A 16,248-nucleotide genomic window follows, 5' to 3' on the forward strand; every position below is an offset into this window, starting at 1 on the left:
TGACATAATCAAACATCCACTAGGTCTCTCAAGTCCCACCATGCTGAGGAGCAACTGATGATGTTACATAGCAGCCCAACTCAATGTGAGGGGTTAAGTTTCTCTGACACCTGAATTTTAGACTGACAGGCTGAAATGCCTGAAGTTACTTTTGGTACTTTTCTCAATTTATTGTTTTACTTAAAGCTATTTTTTGGGCCTCTTTGCTGTAGGACAGCTGAAGAGAGATATTGAAATGTAAGGAGGAGAGAGTTATGGATGACATGCAGCAAAGGGCCGAGGACAGATTCCAACCCCGCTGAAATCAGGACTGATGCCTCTGTACATGGGGTGCCCCAAGAACTACATTTTTGTTTTTGAATGAAGATTTTTCCGCCTCTATCTTAGCAATAGTTTCATCTAAATGCCATAGCAAAACTGCCTAGAAATGCCATGACATCATTATTGACATTACACTATATGGTATCAAATGGTATGGTGTGGTGTGGTATCTTATATGATTGTATGGTACTGTAAAGAATCTAATCAGCTATCATGTTGTGTATCAAACCAACCATATGGTGTTAAAGGTGCGGTATGGTGTGGTACAGCATGGTATGGTATGATATGGTATGCTATGCTATGCTATGCTATGCTATGCTATGGTATGGTATGGTATGGTATGGTATGTTATGATATGCTATGCTATGCTATGCTATGCTATGGTATGGTATGGTATGGTATGGTATGTTATGATATGCTATGCTATGCTATGCTATGCTATGGTATGGTATGGTATGGTATGGTATGTTATGATATGCTATGCTATGCTATGCTATGCTATGCTATGGTATGGTATGGTATGGTATGGTATGTTATGATATGCTATGCTAGGGTTTGGATGGTTTCATATGATGTTGTATGCTAGCATATAGTTTCATATCATACCCTATGACATCAAATCACATGACATAAAATGGTATTATATTGTATCCTATGGTATGACATGGTATCTATGGTATCATATATATGATAGTATGATATGATATAGTTTAGGTATGTTATCTTACGCATGGTGTGTGTTTTAAAATATGATATTCTATGGTATCACATGTAATGTTATCTTATGGTATCATATGGTATCATATGGTATCAAATTATATTGTATGGCTGTGTTTAGCATGAAATTGTTTGGTATGTAATAGTACAGAATGGGTTTCTGTGGCGTTATAGGGTAATGTGTGGTTTTGTATCGGACTGAATTATCCATATCCTACAAACAGATGAGCTGCCTTTTATTTTAAATCTGTGGAGTTTATTAAAAAAAAAAAATGGTTTCACCATCGAAGGTAGATTGGCTTTCGAGATGTTCTGTGTTGTGAAAGTGTAGATTTTGGTGACAAATTACCCTAACCAAGGACTAGTCTTAACTCAAGCTTTCATATGGGAAAAGTTATACTGGAACCCAAACCAAGCCGATACCAAGAAAAGGAGCAGCTACTGGGTACCATTTAAATCTGAAGCTTTTTGGAAGAGCCTCATAGGTTGTGGAAAAGAGGAGACAGACAGATTAACATCCTTACCGAAATCGGAATCATAGAAGACGATGAACTTCTGCCAGCTGTACTCAGACACCACCTGCATGATGACCTCATTGAGATAGACGGGTGGGCGGACCATTAGGGTATAGTCATCTGTTCCAGGAACCCGACTGGTTTGTGGGCAGGAGGATCGGGGTGATCCCGCTGGGGACCGCTGGATAAAGAGGTGGGGGATGTGCATGGCATCGGCCAGAGTCTGAAGGCTTCCTGCTGACATGCAGCCGATAGAGCTGACCAGAGCCAGGATACCACGGTTCATCAGCTCACAGGCTGAATGGAGGAGAGGGAGAATGCAGAAGAGGGAAAGACAAAAGACAAAACTGTTAATTTCACAGCACCTTAATTGTCTCATATCAAGAACCACCTGTGGTTTAACACTTTGTGTAGTCAGAAATAGGACAGTGTTGATCATAAACATTATTTGTGGTAAGAGTGCACCGAGGATAAAAAAAATCGTATTCTACAGGTCATCACACTACAGCGCTGACTTAAAGAGAAAAGGATATTTGTAGCAAGCTGTATCCGCTTGTTTCCACATACATCGCAAAGCTATTTTAAAGAACAAAGCTGGTACAGTCAAATACAGCCTGCTCTGTGGTTACTAGAAACAAAGGAACAAAAGACTCAGAGGATGGAAACAGAAAACAGAAAATCTAGGTATTTCTTGCAGCAAGGCAGAAACATTGTGCCCTGTTACATCAAGTACACTCTGTCTTTTGCGCTCTTTTCATGTACAGGTTCCTACCAAGACAATAAAAATACACTTGCACATGTGAACTTATTCTTTCTTTATTGGTGACCAGAGTGAAACCAGAGGTTAAAGTTCACTTGTTATTTTAATCCAGACTGTGAATGTTTTTTTTTGTTTTTTGTATTTAAATAACTAACTACTGTTGAGTTTTGGTTTCACATACAACTGGAACCCAAATCTCCAGAGTTTAAGTTCTGTGTTTAATACATTCAATAAGCCAAAGCCACTGTGTCTTTGTATCTCTAGACACAATGATGAATCGTAAAAAAACAAACTCACACGCACACAATGAAAAGCTATACAAATCTGGCATGCTTTTTGCACATTCAGGCACACTATCCAGACATGACTCACGTCGAGCCTTCACATAAAGGGCTGTGAGTCATCGTCACATTAAAGTATGACGACATAAGTCAAAAGTGACGCGCAAAAAGAGTGGCTTATACTGTACATCACTTTTCCAAAAAATAGCGTAAGGCCAAATTGTTGACAGACAAACACACGAGACCTATTTAAATATAAATTGACTGCATCTCTGATGCCGTTTTGCAGGATATGCTTTGGTTTGTTTTTTATAGTGAAATATAGAAAAGTAAAATGACTGATTTGTTAGCCTCAGGCCTGTAACCTCTTTTTCTTACTTTCATTAAGGACAAAGGGAAACATCGGCTGACAACATCTGGGCTACAGAATCAAAGTGAAATCAGGCTATCAGCTTTAGGTATTGATTGACCTCCAGGCTACTTTTATAAAGAATACTACAACATAACATAAGTCAGTGTTGCATATAAAACTATTCAAGGAAAGTATAAAAAATGTATTCCAACTTCTATTACAAAACAATGTTGTTGTTTTTTTCATCTTTTAAAGAGTAATCACTATCCCCCAGACATTCGTGCTGTACTTCCTAAACGCTCGTCAGCTCAAAGACACCATCTCTGCTTAATTCAGCTCCTTTTCCTTCCCTCGCCCCCTTATCCCTCCAAGACCTCTGGGTGCTGTCAGAAACACCTCCACCTCCTACCCTCTAAACCCACTCCCGTTATCGCCCCTCTTGTCCAAAACAGCCCCTCTGAGTGCTTACCTTTCAGCCCCAATCATTTCAGACCTGCAATCTTGCAGTGATTTTCATTTTAGTTGCCTTACAGCATCACTGGACGTTGCACACTGTCCTCAATTTGAAGTCATCTGCCTTCCTCCTCTGCCTCCTCTCCAGCATCCTTCACTGGCACCTTTTTCCATTCCACCCACCGATCTTTTACACCGTCTTTTCTCACTAGCAGCTTTTTGTTTACCCTTATGGCAACACATGAAGAAACTGATTCTCATTCCTTTCCTTACTCCAGCCATTTTTCTACTCAGCAACTCTTTATGATTTCATTTTTTGCACTCTTCCTTCCCCGCCTTCAGTCCACTTTCCCATTTTTTTAACCAACATGGCCTCATGCATTTTGCCCTTATGCCCCCCTTTTCCCATCCCTCATCTAATCCTCTACTAATTTCATCCCTAATTTCTGCTCAAGTTCTGCTCGTCGCTTCATCTTTCACAATTTTTCACTACTTTGGTGCAACTAAAAAAGCATTTTTAAAGACAGCACAGTGAACAGAAACACACACATACGCATATGGTGCAATGAAAATGCGCAGTGGCAAGAAAGCACAACCTAAAGCTCACACAGTCGGTATAATGTCACTAAGCTGTTGATACTGCCAAAGTAAAGCCAGAGAGAGGGAGAGGAAAAAAAGAAAGAAAACACTTTAGAAGACGGATTATGTTGCTGAGAAAAGCAAAATAAAACATTGTGTGTCCACATGCATGTGTGTGTGTGTGTGTGTGTATGTGTGTGTGAAAGAGAGATGGGAGAACATGAGAGCTACACAATCTGACAATGTCTCGTTGTCAACTGGTTTGCACAAAAACGACCTTCTAAGTGAATTTCAAAGTGGATTGTGTGGATTCATTCTTTTATAGTGAGAAATTCAAGATGGTTCTGTTCCCTGCATTAGTGATGACCTAAGGTTTTCAAAATATTCAAAACTTTATCAATACCACCGTTACCAAGTGTTTTAAAGAGGTCATATTATGCCCTTTTTGGGGTTCATATATTTAACCTATGTACCTACTAAAGTATGTTCACAATAGTTAAAGTTAGAAAAAAAAGTGTCTGTTTTCATGAACTGCCGCTCCATGCACCGGCTCGCTTCTGACTCTCTCTCTAAGGCTCTGAAGTGCCCACATTCAGAGTGCCCACATTCAGAGTCCCCACGTGTGCCAAGTCTGATCTGATTGGTCGGCCAGTCGGCTCTGCCGTAATTGGCCAGTCGCTCAGAACGGTTCTCAGAAATTCCACGCCCCTTTTACCATATTTGGAATGCAGCCACTTTGGCTCCGAGGAGAGCACGAACATTAGCACCTTAGCACTACTGTGCTACCGCAGGCTACGGCATATCGTGGGCGTGCTACAGAGGTTAATGGGCGTGCAACATGAGCTGCTGGGCTTGCCACAACGAGCCAATGGGCTTAGATCAGTGATCTCACACTGACAAGACGTCACACTGGCAATTCTTTTTTCGAGGGGGGCTAGAACCGAGCGTCCAGGAGGATGTAGGAGAAGCCGCGTTTCCACAGACTTTGAATTTTTGCACATAGATGTGCCTAAACATGCACAGGACACTGTAAAACACATTAAAGAGCATATAAAACCACAAAAAGCATAATATGACCCCTTTAAAATTATACAATCTTTGATGATTGTATTGTTGTAGTACTCGAAATCGGCCTTGGTGTCAAGACTGGTCTTGTCTTGGTATTGGACTGGCTGGAGTCCTGATTTTAAATCAAGACCGGTCAAGACCACCACTGACAGGACATTTTTCAAAATCATTAACATGATTACAAAAAAAGTGCCCCTTTCTAAAACAACATAAAACTTGAATTCATTTGTAGTTTAATTATTTCCCCCCGGTTATGGCCGCAACCTTCCCGGTGTTACCGTCTAAATGAGTGACACGCCCACTGCACAAAAGAGAAGTTTCCAATACTTGGTGCCTAAGACTATTATTTTTGTTGCCATGGTATCGCAGCAGGTATCGCTATTGTTTGATCACGAGTATAATATCGAAGTCTAAATTTAGTCTTAATGGCTTTATGGTGTTCCATTACTGCTCTTATTTAAAGCATAGCAGATTTCATTTGGATACATTACTTCTGAGATGTTCAAGTAACCCTAAGTAACCCTAAAACTTAATTCATGTGACACTTTAATTATCTCTACCAGTGATGAAACAAGCTTAAAGCACAAGAACAAAGACCGTCTAGAGATAGATCATTCCCAAAGACAGTCACAGTTTAGAAGGTAGGTTGGTCACAGTTGTCACGTCAAGTCTTCTCAGTAATGGTTTTACTTTTCAGCAAAAGCTAAAGAGTGACTCCACTCGCTCAGTTCCCTCTGCATTGATGTGTATGATTAATGAGCAGAAGCTAGCGGAGTTTCAATCTCACTGGCCATTGTAAGAGTCCACATTCTGAGGAATTAATTAAAAGTGTAACAATATATGATTAAACTCCATTAAGTCTAAGCACACTGCTTAGTCATGGCCATTATTCTACAAACGAGTGAGTTCAGGATTCACCATCTATCACCTAAATGTTTAAGCAGATGTTCCTTTGGGTGTGTGTGTGTGTGTTTTTGTGTGTGTGTGTGTCAGGAGTGCACCTGTGAGTTCATTTATGCAAACATATACTGTGGATGTGTTTAATGTTTGTGTATTTATGTCTGCATTCGTCTGAATCCTTAAGCTGAATAAGCCGATCATATAACATGAGCTATATTATCCAGATCCCACACTCCTATAATATACAGTCATGCTAACTTACGCTTTAGCTATCCTTGCTCTTGTCTAGCTATAGCGTATTAGCTTAGCATCATGAAAGCGTTGGCTAATGGAAGGCTCTGCTAATCCTCTACTTATTAGGGCACTTTGGAGAATTAGTGCCCTCATCCTCTCTACATCACACACTCTTAAAGTCTGCAGGGGGCGTCTGGGCACTCGGCTCATTAATGCTCTTTGCTAATGACTTAAAGGGCCGGGTGTCTTAACCCAGCCTAATGTTACATCCCTCTGAAGAAAGCAACAGTTAAAAAAAAGGAGAAAAATTTGAAGAAAAAAGAGGTGCTGGTGCAGCAAAAAAAAAATTCTTAAGAGTGACGCAAAGAAAGTTAAACCTCAAAAGAAGGAGGCCACTAATCACAAATCTCCTGGTTTGGAGTCACAAATTGAATTGTTTTTTTGGACTGCATGTTACTACTTTCAATTTCTGATTGATGTCACCCATAACCACCAGCTGACACCTGCATGATAAATGCAAAAACGATTAGAGGGAGAAGAGAGACATTAAAGCACCGTCTGATTCAAAGTACCCATCACATTGGAATAGCAACACATTAGGACCCTTTTCTGGGTAGAAGTCTGCAAGTCTGCCTCCTACTGTTACAGCAGATCTTCATGGCACCTACACACTCTACACAAACCCCGCCTTCTGTTCACTTAGGATTAGCAGCAGTCGTATATTTTGCACCATGATGATAACTTTTACACTGATTCCTCGATCACATGCAGTCCAAAGCGTTGTCGTCGATCGAAATGGATCCCAGATTAACTGTGATCTGTTGCACCACTACTTCAGACTGCTTCAGTATGAGTTTTAGTGTTAAGCTGCACAGATGGATATTTTGTCCTTTTACCTTGCCAACACTTTAAAGAACAACTGCTGTGCACACAATGACTGCACTCAGAGCTCAAAAAAACAGATTTTGGACAGCAGAAAGAGAGGTGAGTAGGAGTGCAAACAAATACAGAATGTAGCCATTTGGAGTTTTTCAGCCATCATCCTGAACCAAAACCACCCACTGACACACCACATTCACACTCCACTTCCACCACCACCACCACCACCATCATCGTCGTCCCACGCAAAAGCACACTCACACATCTAAACCCCTCCTGAGCATGAGAAGTACACTGACTCATGATAAATCATTCCTGGATCAATCTCCCTGAAGCGGCTTCGATCTGTCAAGCTTTCATGCAGGGGTGTTTATTTGAGGAATATACACGTCAGTCATGCAAACAGACACGTACCCGACTAAAGACTGTGACTGCAGGACTCATCTGCTGTGTGCGTTTATTTATTTTGCTGCAGGTTTTCATGCATGCATGGAAATCAATCTCTTCATCAGGCTTTGGACATGTTCTGTTTTTTCCAAATAAAACACCTGATTTATCCCCCGATGCTCCACACATGCATGATAGCGAGTATATCAATGCTTTTCTTTTTGTGATTTTTGATATATTCTAGGCATGTTGAACCGCTACCATGCCCCATTCTTGTTTACATTTAAACATTTTTGACGCATGTTCTGTATGTCAGTGTGTACGCATGTGTTGTCTGCAGCGGAGCATGTTATTGAGCTCTCTCTTCAGCTTGTTGGTCTGTCAGAAGAAATGGACGGCAAACACTTCACCTGCGCCCAGGTGTGACTGGTTCCTCTCTCTATCTGCGTCTCCTCCTTACATACACTCACACACACTTTATCACACTGGAATCCAGTCCTGCAGTTTCTGTGGCCCAGTGACGCAGGGTGGAGAGGAGCGGGAGGAGACGGGCCAGGAAGGAAGAAAATCAATACTTGAGGAGAAACCAATAAAGGAGTGTCTTTTCTGCATGCATGCAGCTGGTGAACATTTCTTAAGCAAGTTAGACACCAACTTAGTCTTCCATGTCTCGTTTGAAATCCCTTTTATTTGCAGTGGGCAAATTAAATACTCAAACTAAAGCACCAAACAGATGTTGTTTTCATGTGCAAAATATTCTAGCTTTAAATTTGAACACATCAGAATGGCAATGTAAGCCTCTTTGGCCCCATGTACACAGAGCATTTTTTTCTGAGCGCCAGCGTCTTTTTTTCAATTGTTTCCAATGAGGAGAGACACTTCAAGCAGTAGGCGGCCCCATGGAAAAAAGCGCAGCACCCAGTTTCATTCTTCTATGTGCTTCCATTACAAACGTTTCAGAAAGGAGCTCTTGAAAATATAAGATATTCCCCATATTTTTATCTCCTATGGATCATGTTTTGTACCCACAGTCCTCTTTACCCACTGTGTGATGGGGACAAAAATATCTCTGATATAAAACATATAAGAAGCAATGGATTGCCAGTTATACAGTGACCGTTGTCAACAGACTGTTGTCATAGAGACACAACGAACATGCAGTGCTTTTATTCTCAGTGCACAAATGAAAGTGCTTCCGAGCGAGCGCTTTTCTGACCGGAAAAAAACACTCAGTGGACACGGGACCTTATAGGCTTTTTTCACTGGGGGATCAAAAATGAATACATGTCCAAATTCATGATTTAATACTACTTAAATGAAATGTAAGACATCGAAATGCAAAGAAAGCTAGTTAAGCTTGTTGCAACACACACCAGTTAGAAAATTCCTACATCTAACAAAAGCATATTTCCAATCATGGTGAGGGACGGCTGAAAGCCTGTGATGACGCTGTAACACGTTTTCAAAAGACCGGTGCATGATTCAGCAGGGCGGCCCCCTGCTGCCACCATCCTTAAGAACAACAACAAAATTACGCTGGCAGCTGAATTGTGTAACATTGAACTACTGAACAATTGGAAGTATTGAAGTTATTGAAGAAATGGAGCAATTCATTGACAAGTGACCCTCCAGCTCCACTCCCTCTGTCAAACCCCGTCGATCACCAGACTCATTCAAAGGATCACCTACCCAGAACAAAACTTCCCATTTGTTCTCAGAGGTTAGTGAACCAACACATCGATCACAAACGTTCTGCTTTGTGCATAAGGATTTCACTTCTTTAAACCGTACAGCAGGAATTTCAAGGACTCAAACAAAGCCTGCAGGAATTTGATCAGAATTCAATTTGGGCCAAATTAAAATGGTCACCCCTGGCCACCCCCCTTTGGACCCGCTTCTGCATGCGATATTCAACAGGTAGCAGCATGAAGTAAAGTGTTTGTTATATTACAAGAGAAAGAAAGACAGATGCTTGATTTACAGAGGCTACAGACCTCATCACACTGGCCCCACGTTGGAGTCCTCGTGTCATCCCCCCACTCTCTCCCCTCATATTTCCTGTCCCTCTATAGCTGTCTTATAGCTGTCTTATCAAATAAAGACATAAAGCCCAAAAATAATCTTTAAAAAAAGTAAAGAATTGTACAGTTGATATGGAAAATCATTGGATACATTCATAACACCTGAAAGAGCTATTTTCTATCGGAAATGTATTCATTCAGTCAGTTTGAGGCTTATCTTACAGGGACAGGAACGACTGAACACTCAAAATGACTAAACTGTTTCATGATGTAAATCAATGAGCTGAAGACTTAAGTATCTGATGGCTGTTAAATGAGGATGTGATCAAGTGATTTCATCAGAAATTCAGTGACAGAGAGGGAGGACGTCGCCCACAGCTCTGTCAGGCAAGAGTGCATCTCTATGTCAAGAACTGTGTGAGTGTATAAGTGTGTTTGTGTTTGTGTGTGTGTGTGTGTGTGTGTGTGTGTGTGTGTGTGTGTGTGGATGACCTACTTGTGTCTGTGTATTGTTTCATGTATTGTTCCGGATCCACCGCTCCAAACTGCTGCCATGCATTGTGGCACACACAACTAAGCAGTGAGTGGCAGAGAGAGAGATGCTTACTCACACCGCTGGCAGGCGGGAAAAAAAAAAAAAAGAACACTGCTTTATATATGCCTGTGTGTGTGCTGGTGTGTGTGGGGGGGGCTGTTGGTTTGCTGATAAACACTCCTTGAGGGAATTAGCACTTGAATTAATGTGGTCAGGGAGGTAGAGTGTGCAAAAGATAACATGCCCTTTTCGACTTTGTTTCTCTTGAAATTTATCACTCTAAGTTCTTTTGTCTCCAGGCGCTTTTTTTGTTGCTGAAAATACCAGACCTCGGACAAAACTCGCAAACACAATCTATTCTTTTTGCTGCCCCCAGAAAGCCGCCGCCCCACCTCCTACCCTGTTCACATTAACATTTAATGGCCCCCTTTTGCTCCCTTCATCGTGTCACATTTAACATCATGTATTCCTAGCCAGCGCTATAGTCTTTCCTGCCCTGGAGATGTATGCATCCTCTCTTTCATCCAGAATCTTATGTGTGAGTGTCTTTTTTCTGTAACTCTTTCAGCGACTCCTCCTTTCGTTCCCTTTAACTGCCACTCATTTCAGACGCCTTCAGCTCTATATTTATACAGTTACTGCACTCACCGTTATCACAGCCGCCAGATGAATGCCCCCTTCTCTCCAATCCCCATCTCACTCTTTGCTTTAAACTTTCACTCATACTTCTCTGTCGCTCTCTTCCTTTTTTTTCCTGAAACATCCTCTTCTTCTTCACATTTCTACCTCATCCTCTTTTGTGTTCCCTCTCTCCACCACTCCTCTCTCTGTGCAACATGAGTCAACAATATAATGTCCCTGGTTTTCAGCTCCCAGGGTTGTTGAGCACAACAGATAAATGCGTCCTCTTCAAACCCTGCTCTCTCTTTCCCGCACCGCTTACTGATCTCTCCTTCCTCCAATTTTTTCCACACCCAGCCAGACTCAGCTTAATCCTTCACTCCATTATCTGAGATTGGTGCATGTACAGTAGATCATTCAGGGCCAGTTCATTTTTCTCCTTCACTGCGTCCATCCATTCACCCATTCATCCATCCATCAGCTCAATTGTTTGTCAAATCCAATTAAACTGCACCTCTGTGCACTTTTACCTCACAAAGTGCATACTTCATACTCACTTTTCCACCAATCCTTTTACCTTTCTTCATCAGTTCTACAAGCTGTTATCCATAACAATATCTTCTCAGCTTTTAACAGTTTGAACAGTAGATAGAGGAAGGTTCAATGCTTACAGTGCACATTGTCTCCATGCATTGCTCTATTTTTGCACTTTCATCTTTTGAAGACTCACCTTTTTACAGCTGCCTTTAATTAAACAATTTGAATAAGATTTGAAACTTTAAAGGCTTAATATGCCATTTTTCACATTAAAATATAATAGAACTCAAGTATATCCTCTGAAAATAACTCTGTGAGTCAAGACTGTCTACAATGGGTGTAACACCTGAGTCCCACTGTCTGTGATGTTTTCCGAGTTTTCCGAGTCCTATCTTCAGTTTGTTGACATCGTCGGGACAGCCGGCCGACTCATCCCCTTGCGTATGAAAGTTGTTTAATTGAGGGACTAGAGAAAAGAAGAATAACATACTGTACTCACTGTTTAACTGCATTTCGAGATCACGGTCATTTCGGGTAAATTTACATGCAGTGTGAAGATACGAGCATAATAAAGATCACTAGCATTAGCATGCTAACACAACAATGTAGTGCAAGTTGTCACCTCTCCAGCTACCAGACCATTTTCCAGACATAGTTCGCACCGGGAGTTGAACCGGTGACCCTCCGGTTCCTAACCTAAGTCCCGAAAGACATATGGAAACTATAGCTAAAGCTGACTCTGTTTTTTTTCTTTATGTATTACCAACTGAAACTTAGAAAACAGCACACATTTCTGTGATGTAGACGAGTAAGAATCAATTCATCAAGGTGCCTTTTACAAGGTCTGATTAACAAGAAGGCCTATCTCTTTACATGCAATTTGAATAATGCAGAACTCATAAAAAAGTTATCTTCCCTTCTCTTTTCCACTTTAACCACTTCCCTTTATATCCCTCTTACACTAAAGAGTCCATTCAATATTAAAGGCCATATTTCACACTGAGTCTAACGTCATTTAAGGCCAAAACTTGAGCAAAAGTGTGCAGGTTTTGTACAAATTTGACTTTCCCACCAAGTGTTGAACCCCTTAAGAAGAAAAAAACCCTGCTGACTTCCCATCCTTAGAACCATATAGGTGGCTTTTTCTCCTGATCCTGAACACACCCACACAAAGAAGGTATGGGATCAAAATAAAGTACACTGTGATCAGACCTGCTGTGGAAAGCCTATCATTTCCCCACTGCAACAGTGTATCCTCTGTCATTTCTCATTTCCTTGTCTCCTTTGGCTATTCCTCTCACCACCCCCCCTCAATCACAGACACTCCGAGCTGTATATATCTTTGTGTCCGAGCCCTATCTGTTGTAAAGTCAAGGAGATGAACGCGTCCCCTGGGAAAATCCAAAGCTTTTCTGTTTACAGCCCTGGAGCTTTTACTGCTATTACTTCAACCAGGACAGACAGTGTACTCTTCACTTCTCCACTCCTCATATCTGTGATTTTTCTTCTCCACTTGTACTTGAGTTTTTTGGCCTTGTAACAAATTGTAATGTGAGCCACTGGAAACCATTTTCCCCAGAAGAGACACAAACACATGCACGCAGCATGTTATTCTGCCTGTATAAACAAATTGACTGTTGCCGACCCCCCTCTTTTTCTATCTCTTTTTCTGTGTCAGCTGGGGTAATGGCCCATTTGTCTATGCTTTAATCATATTTGGAGAATGGATCGGTTGTTGTTCACTGCTAATGGCTCGGTGTGTCTCTGTTTTCATAGCCTGTGTGCACGGCAGATGTCACATTTTCCCACTTGGTGTCTCAATAGTCAATGGCACACAGGTAGGAGTGTGTGCGTGCAAAGTGTGTGTGAATCTGTTTTTCAATGTGCCCTCATGCCTGTGCATACACGCCGTTTTCACACAGTGACATATTGACTATTAATTGAAAGAGATACCATGTGGCAGTGAGCTTTTTTTTAAATAAATGGATTGTTGTTGGATTGTTCTCAGCTGTTGACACTTACTGCTCAGCACCGTTGGCTGATTGTCCTCTATAATGAAATTTGGGAAGCGACTACAAATAATCATGGTGCTATTCATCTCTCCGTCACACACAATACCCGACAAACTTCTGGGGTTGTTGCACCTCAATCACTCCAATCTGTCTGTGTAAACAGTGCGGTGATTGGCTAAGGCTGGATGCTGGGGCCTGTTTGTGCGTTAACTTGATACTGATTGACCTGATGAATGACTCTATAACTCATGGGACGCTGCAAAATGTGCTGATTTCTGAGTGGAAAGATGTGTATCTGTTTGGTTTACCTTGCACAATTTGTACAAATCATAGACTGTAGATTAAGATGGACGGAGAAACAGCCGCCTTGGAGTGAAGCCAAAGTATTAAGAGCTTCTCCTGCTGACTGGCTGCAGTACAGGTCATAAACTCTGCCTCCTCCATGTTAATACATACAACAATTTAAAATCTGGATTCTGTCATGATAGTTATGATCATGATGATTTTGGTGGAAGTGTTCACTATTTCTGAGCAGTTTTGTTTTAATGAGTTTCTGATGCAATAAGGAGCAGATGTAACATCTTGATTGACAGCTCTGTTGACAAATGCAGCTCCTTGAAGCATTCTCAGACGGATTACCAGAACAGAGAAGAAAAGACACTAACGATACAGCCATTGAACTTTTCATAACCCTGCCTGTCTTCGCTTTGCTTTAAACTGACCAAAAAAATCTGTTGAGGATGGTATCCGCCTTGTGGATCATAGACGTTTAATCGGAAAGTTAAATGAGTGCTATTACTGCCACTGTAACTTTGCTAAATGTTGTTTAGTGCTGTGCTCATGATGGATTGACGTTGGGTCTTTGTAATACAGCAATGAGATAAGTCTTATACCTGCGTTTTTGTAACATAACAATGAGTAGGGTCTTTTACCTGCTTTTTGTAAAGTGTCTCGAGATAACATTTGTTATGAATTGGCGCTGTACAAATAAAGATTGATTTGTTCCTCCAGCCAGCTCTTGTTTGCGCATGGCTCCATTTTTTTATGTCACCAGCACACTATGTCATCAACTGTCGCACAAGGGGTGTTTTGGCTTCAGCTTTGTACAATGGAAGGGGACAGAGATGTTCATACTATTATACACTATACAGTCAGTGGTGAAAACTCTGAGGTCTGTTCATTTTGATTTGATGAGCTAGATTAAGTCATCTTAGTTCCAAAATTATGTCATGCAACTCATCATACGCTCTCTCAGCCAATAGATCGTATTCCAAAGACTGCCATGTTCCTCTGACATCACGTCCAGGGTGAGACACTCAACATTTCTAATCATGTTCTGCTTTTTTCTAGATAGTAATAAATAGATACCTTGAGAATCTGAAAAAAACAATGTTTTATTTCACTACAAAGGTAGGATGGATACTGAAAATACGGTTTTCTTGGCATTCACATGACTTAGTACATGGAACATCGCAAAATCAAACATTTGAGCCTTACACCCTGAACATAACGTCATAACAAACATGGCCGCTGTAAGAATATGGTTTTAAAAGGCTTTACTGGAGTTTCAGTCCAAGTCGCTCATACTGTAGTGGATGTTTTTTCGGATGCATGTTACACAGAAGAAAAACCTCAGAACTGAAAACCTGATTTCCAACTTTGTCTAAAAAAAGTGATTCAAAATTTGACATGTTAGACCTCAAACATCACAGAAGAGCCAACAAAATCCTGGAGGGACTGAAGCATCCAACGGAGATGTAGACGTGTTTACATCTTCTCCCAGTAAAGCTGATTTATCACAGCTGGTGCTTTTCCCTGCGCCTGAGATGACAGCAAGGTGAGTGATGAAATATTTCATTAGCTGCAGCTGTATTTCCAATTGAGAATTGATGGATTGAGAGTAAAAGAATGAAAGGGACTTTTTGGCCTGTAATAAGTAGGTTAGGGATGTAAATGTCAGAAGTGTAAACTAAATGAAGACCTGAAAGAAGAAGAAACTGATTTTGAATTTAATATATTTTTCGAAAAAAGATCAGGAAAGGGAGGGAATTACAAAATCTGTAGAGACAGGAGGAGACATATGCAAATCAGCGACCAGGACAGAGAGAGGGTGAAGGCAATGAAAGGAGGGAGGGAAGGCAAAGATAGATGAATAATGGAGAGGCTGTGGGGAGCTCCATAATTATACATGACTCTATCAGAGTGACTTCAATGAGAGGGAAAGTGCCTGCTCCTGCCTGACAGAGGTGCAAACAGAGTGAGGAACAATAGATAGCTGTTGACATGCATGTTATGGAATGAATGAATGATTAAACATTCATTATTTGAGTCATTCAGCTTTTATTGCATTTAGAATAAAGAGGTTTAGATTCCAGTTTTATTTTCCTTTCATGAGAAACAACAACATGGTGTTTGTTTCATGCCTATATTAGAAAATAAGGCCAGGTAGCTAATTGATGTTTTGTTGCCATTAAATCAGTTTAAGTTGCTTGATGAAGAATCCTCTTTTGAGTCTCTAATGTTTACTTTGAACACAGATGAGTCTGGAAAGATTATGCTCTAGGATTAAGTGAGTGGTAAATGGTAAATGGACATGAGCTTGTATTGCACTTTTCTTGTCTTCTGACTATTCAAAGTGCTTTCAAACCACAAATCCCACCGACCCATTGACACCCATTCACACACTGATGGCAGACGCTGCTATGTAAAGTGTCCATCAGAAGTGACAAATCCCATTTATACACATTCATACGGCGCTAAAGCAGAAGGAGCAATTAGGGGTTGAGTGTCTGGCCCAAGGACACATAGGACATCTAGCTGCAGGGATCCAGCCCCCAACTTTCAGGTTGAGAGACGACTACTCTACCAACTGAGCCACAGCCGCCCCACTACAACGCCTTTAAACATCAGTTACTTTGAACCGCTTATACAGACAAATAATAGTTTTCCTCTTTCCAAAAACATACAGTACAAGTTGAGGTATCAGGTTCCTTTCTAGGGTTGTTCCAATTAGGTTTGTCACTGATTGTACCATAATTTGAAACTGCATCACGTCCCAGAAATCCAATATTGAATC

At 41.0% G+C, this 16,248-nt stretch overlaps 1 protein-coding gene across 5 annotated transcripts in view; it reads right to left on the bottom strand.

Annotated features, from left to right (window-relative positions):
* grid2 (glutamate receptor, ionotropic, delta 2) overlaps positions 1-16,248 on the bottom strand; it is a 519,407-nt gene that overhangs the window by 230,170 nt on the left and 272,989 nt on the right. For all 5 annotated transcript variants that reach the window (XR_002278273.2, XM_065950252.1, XM_020643448.3 and 2 more), the window contains exon 3: positions 1,563-1,850. Coding sequence is in view for 4 of the 5 variants with exons in the window: in XM_065950252.1 (XP_065806324.1) it covers positions 1,563-1,850 (288 nt within the window). In the remaining variant the exon portion in view is untranslated. The remainder of the gene's footprint in view (positions 1-1,562; positions 1,851-16,248) is intronic.

The sequence above is a fragment of the Labrus bergylta genome, chromosome 2, assembly GCF_963930695.1.
Source record: "Labrus bergylta chromosome 2, fLabBer1.1, whole genome shotgun sequence".
In the NCBI taxonomy this organism is placed as follows: Eukaryota; Metazoa; Chordata; class Actinopteri; order Labriformes; family Labridae; genus Labrus; species Labrus bergylta.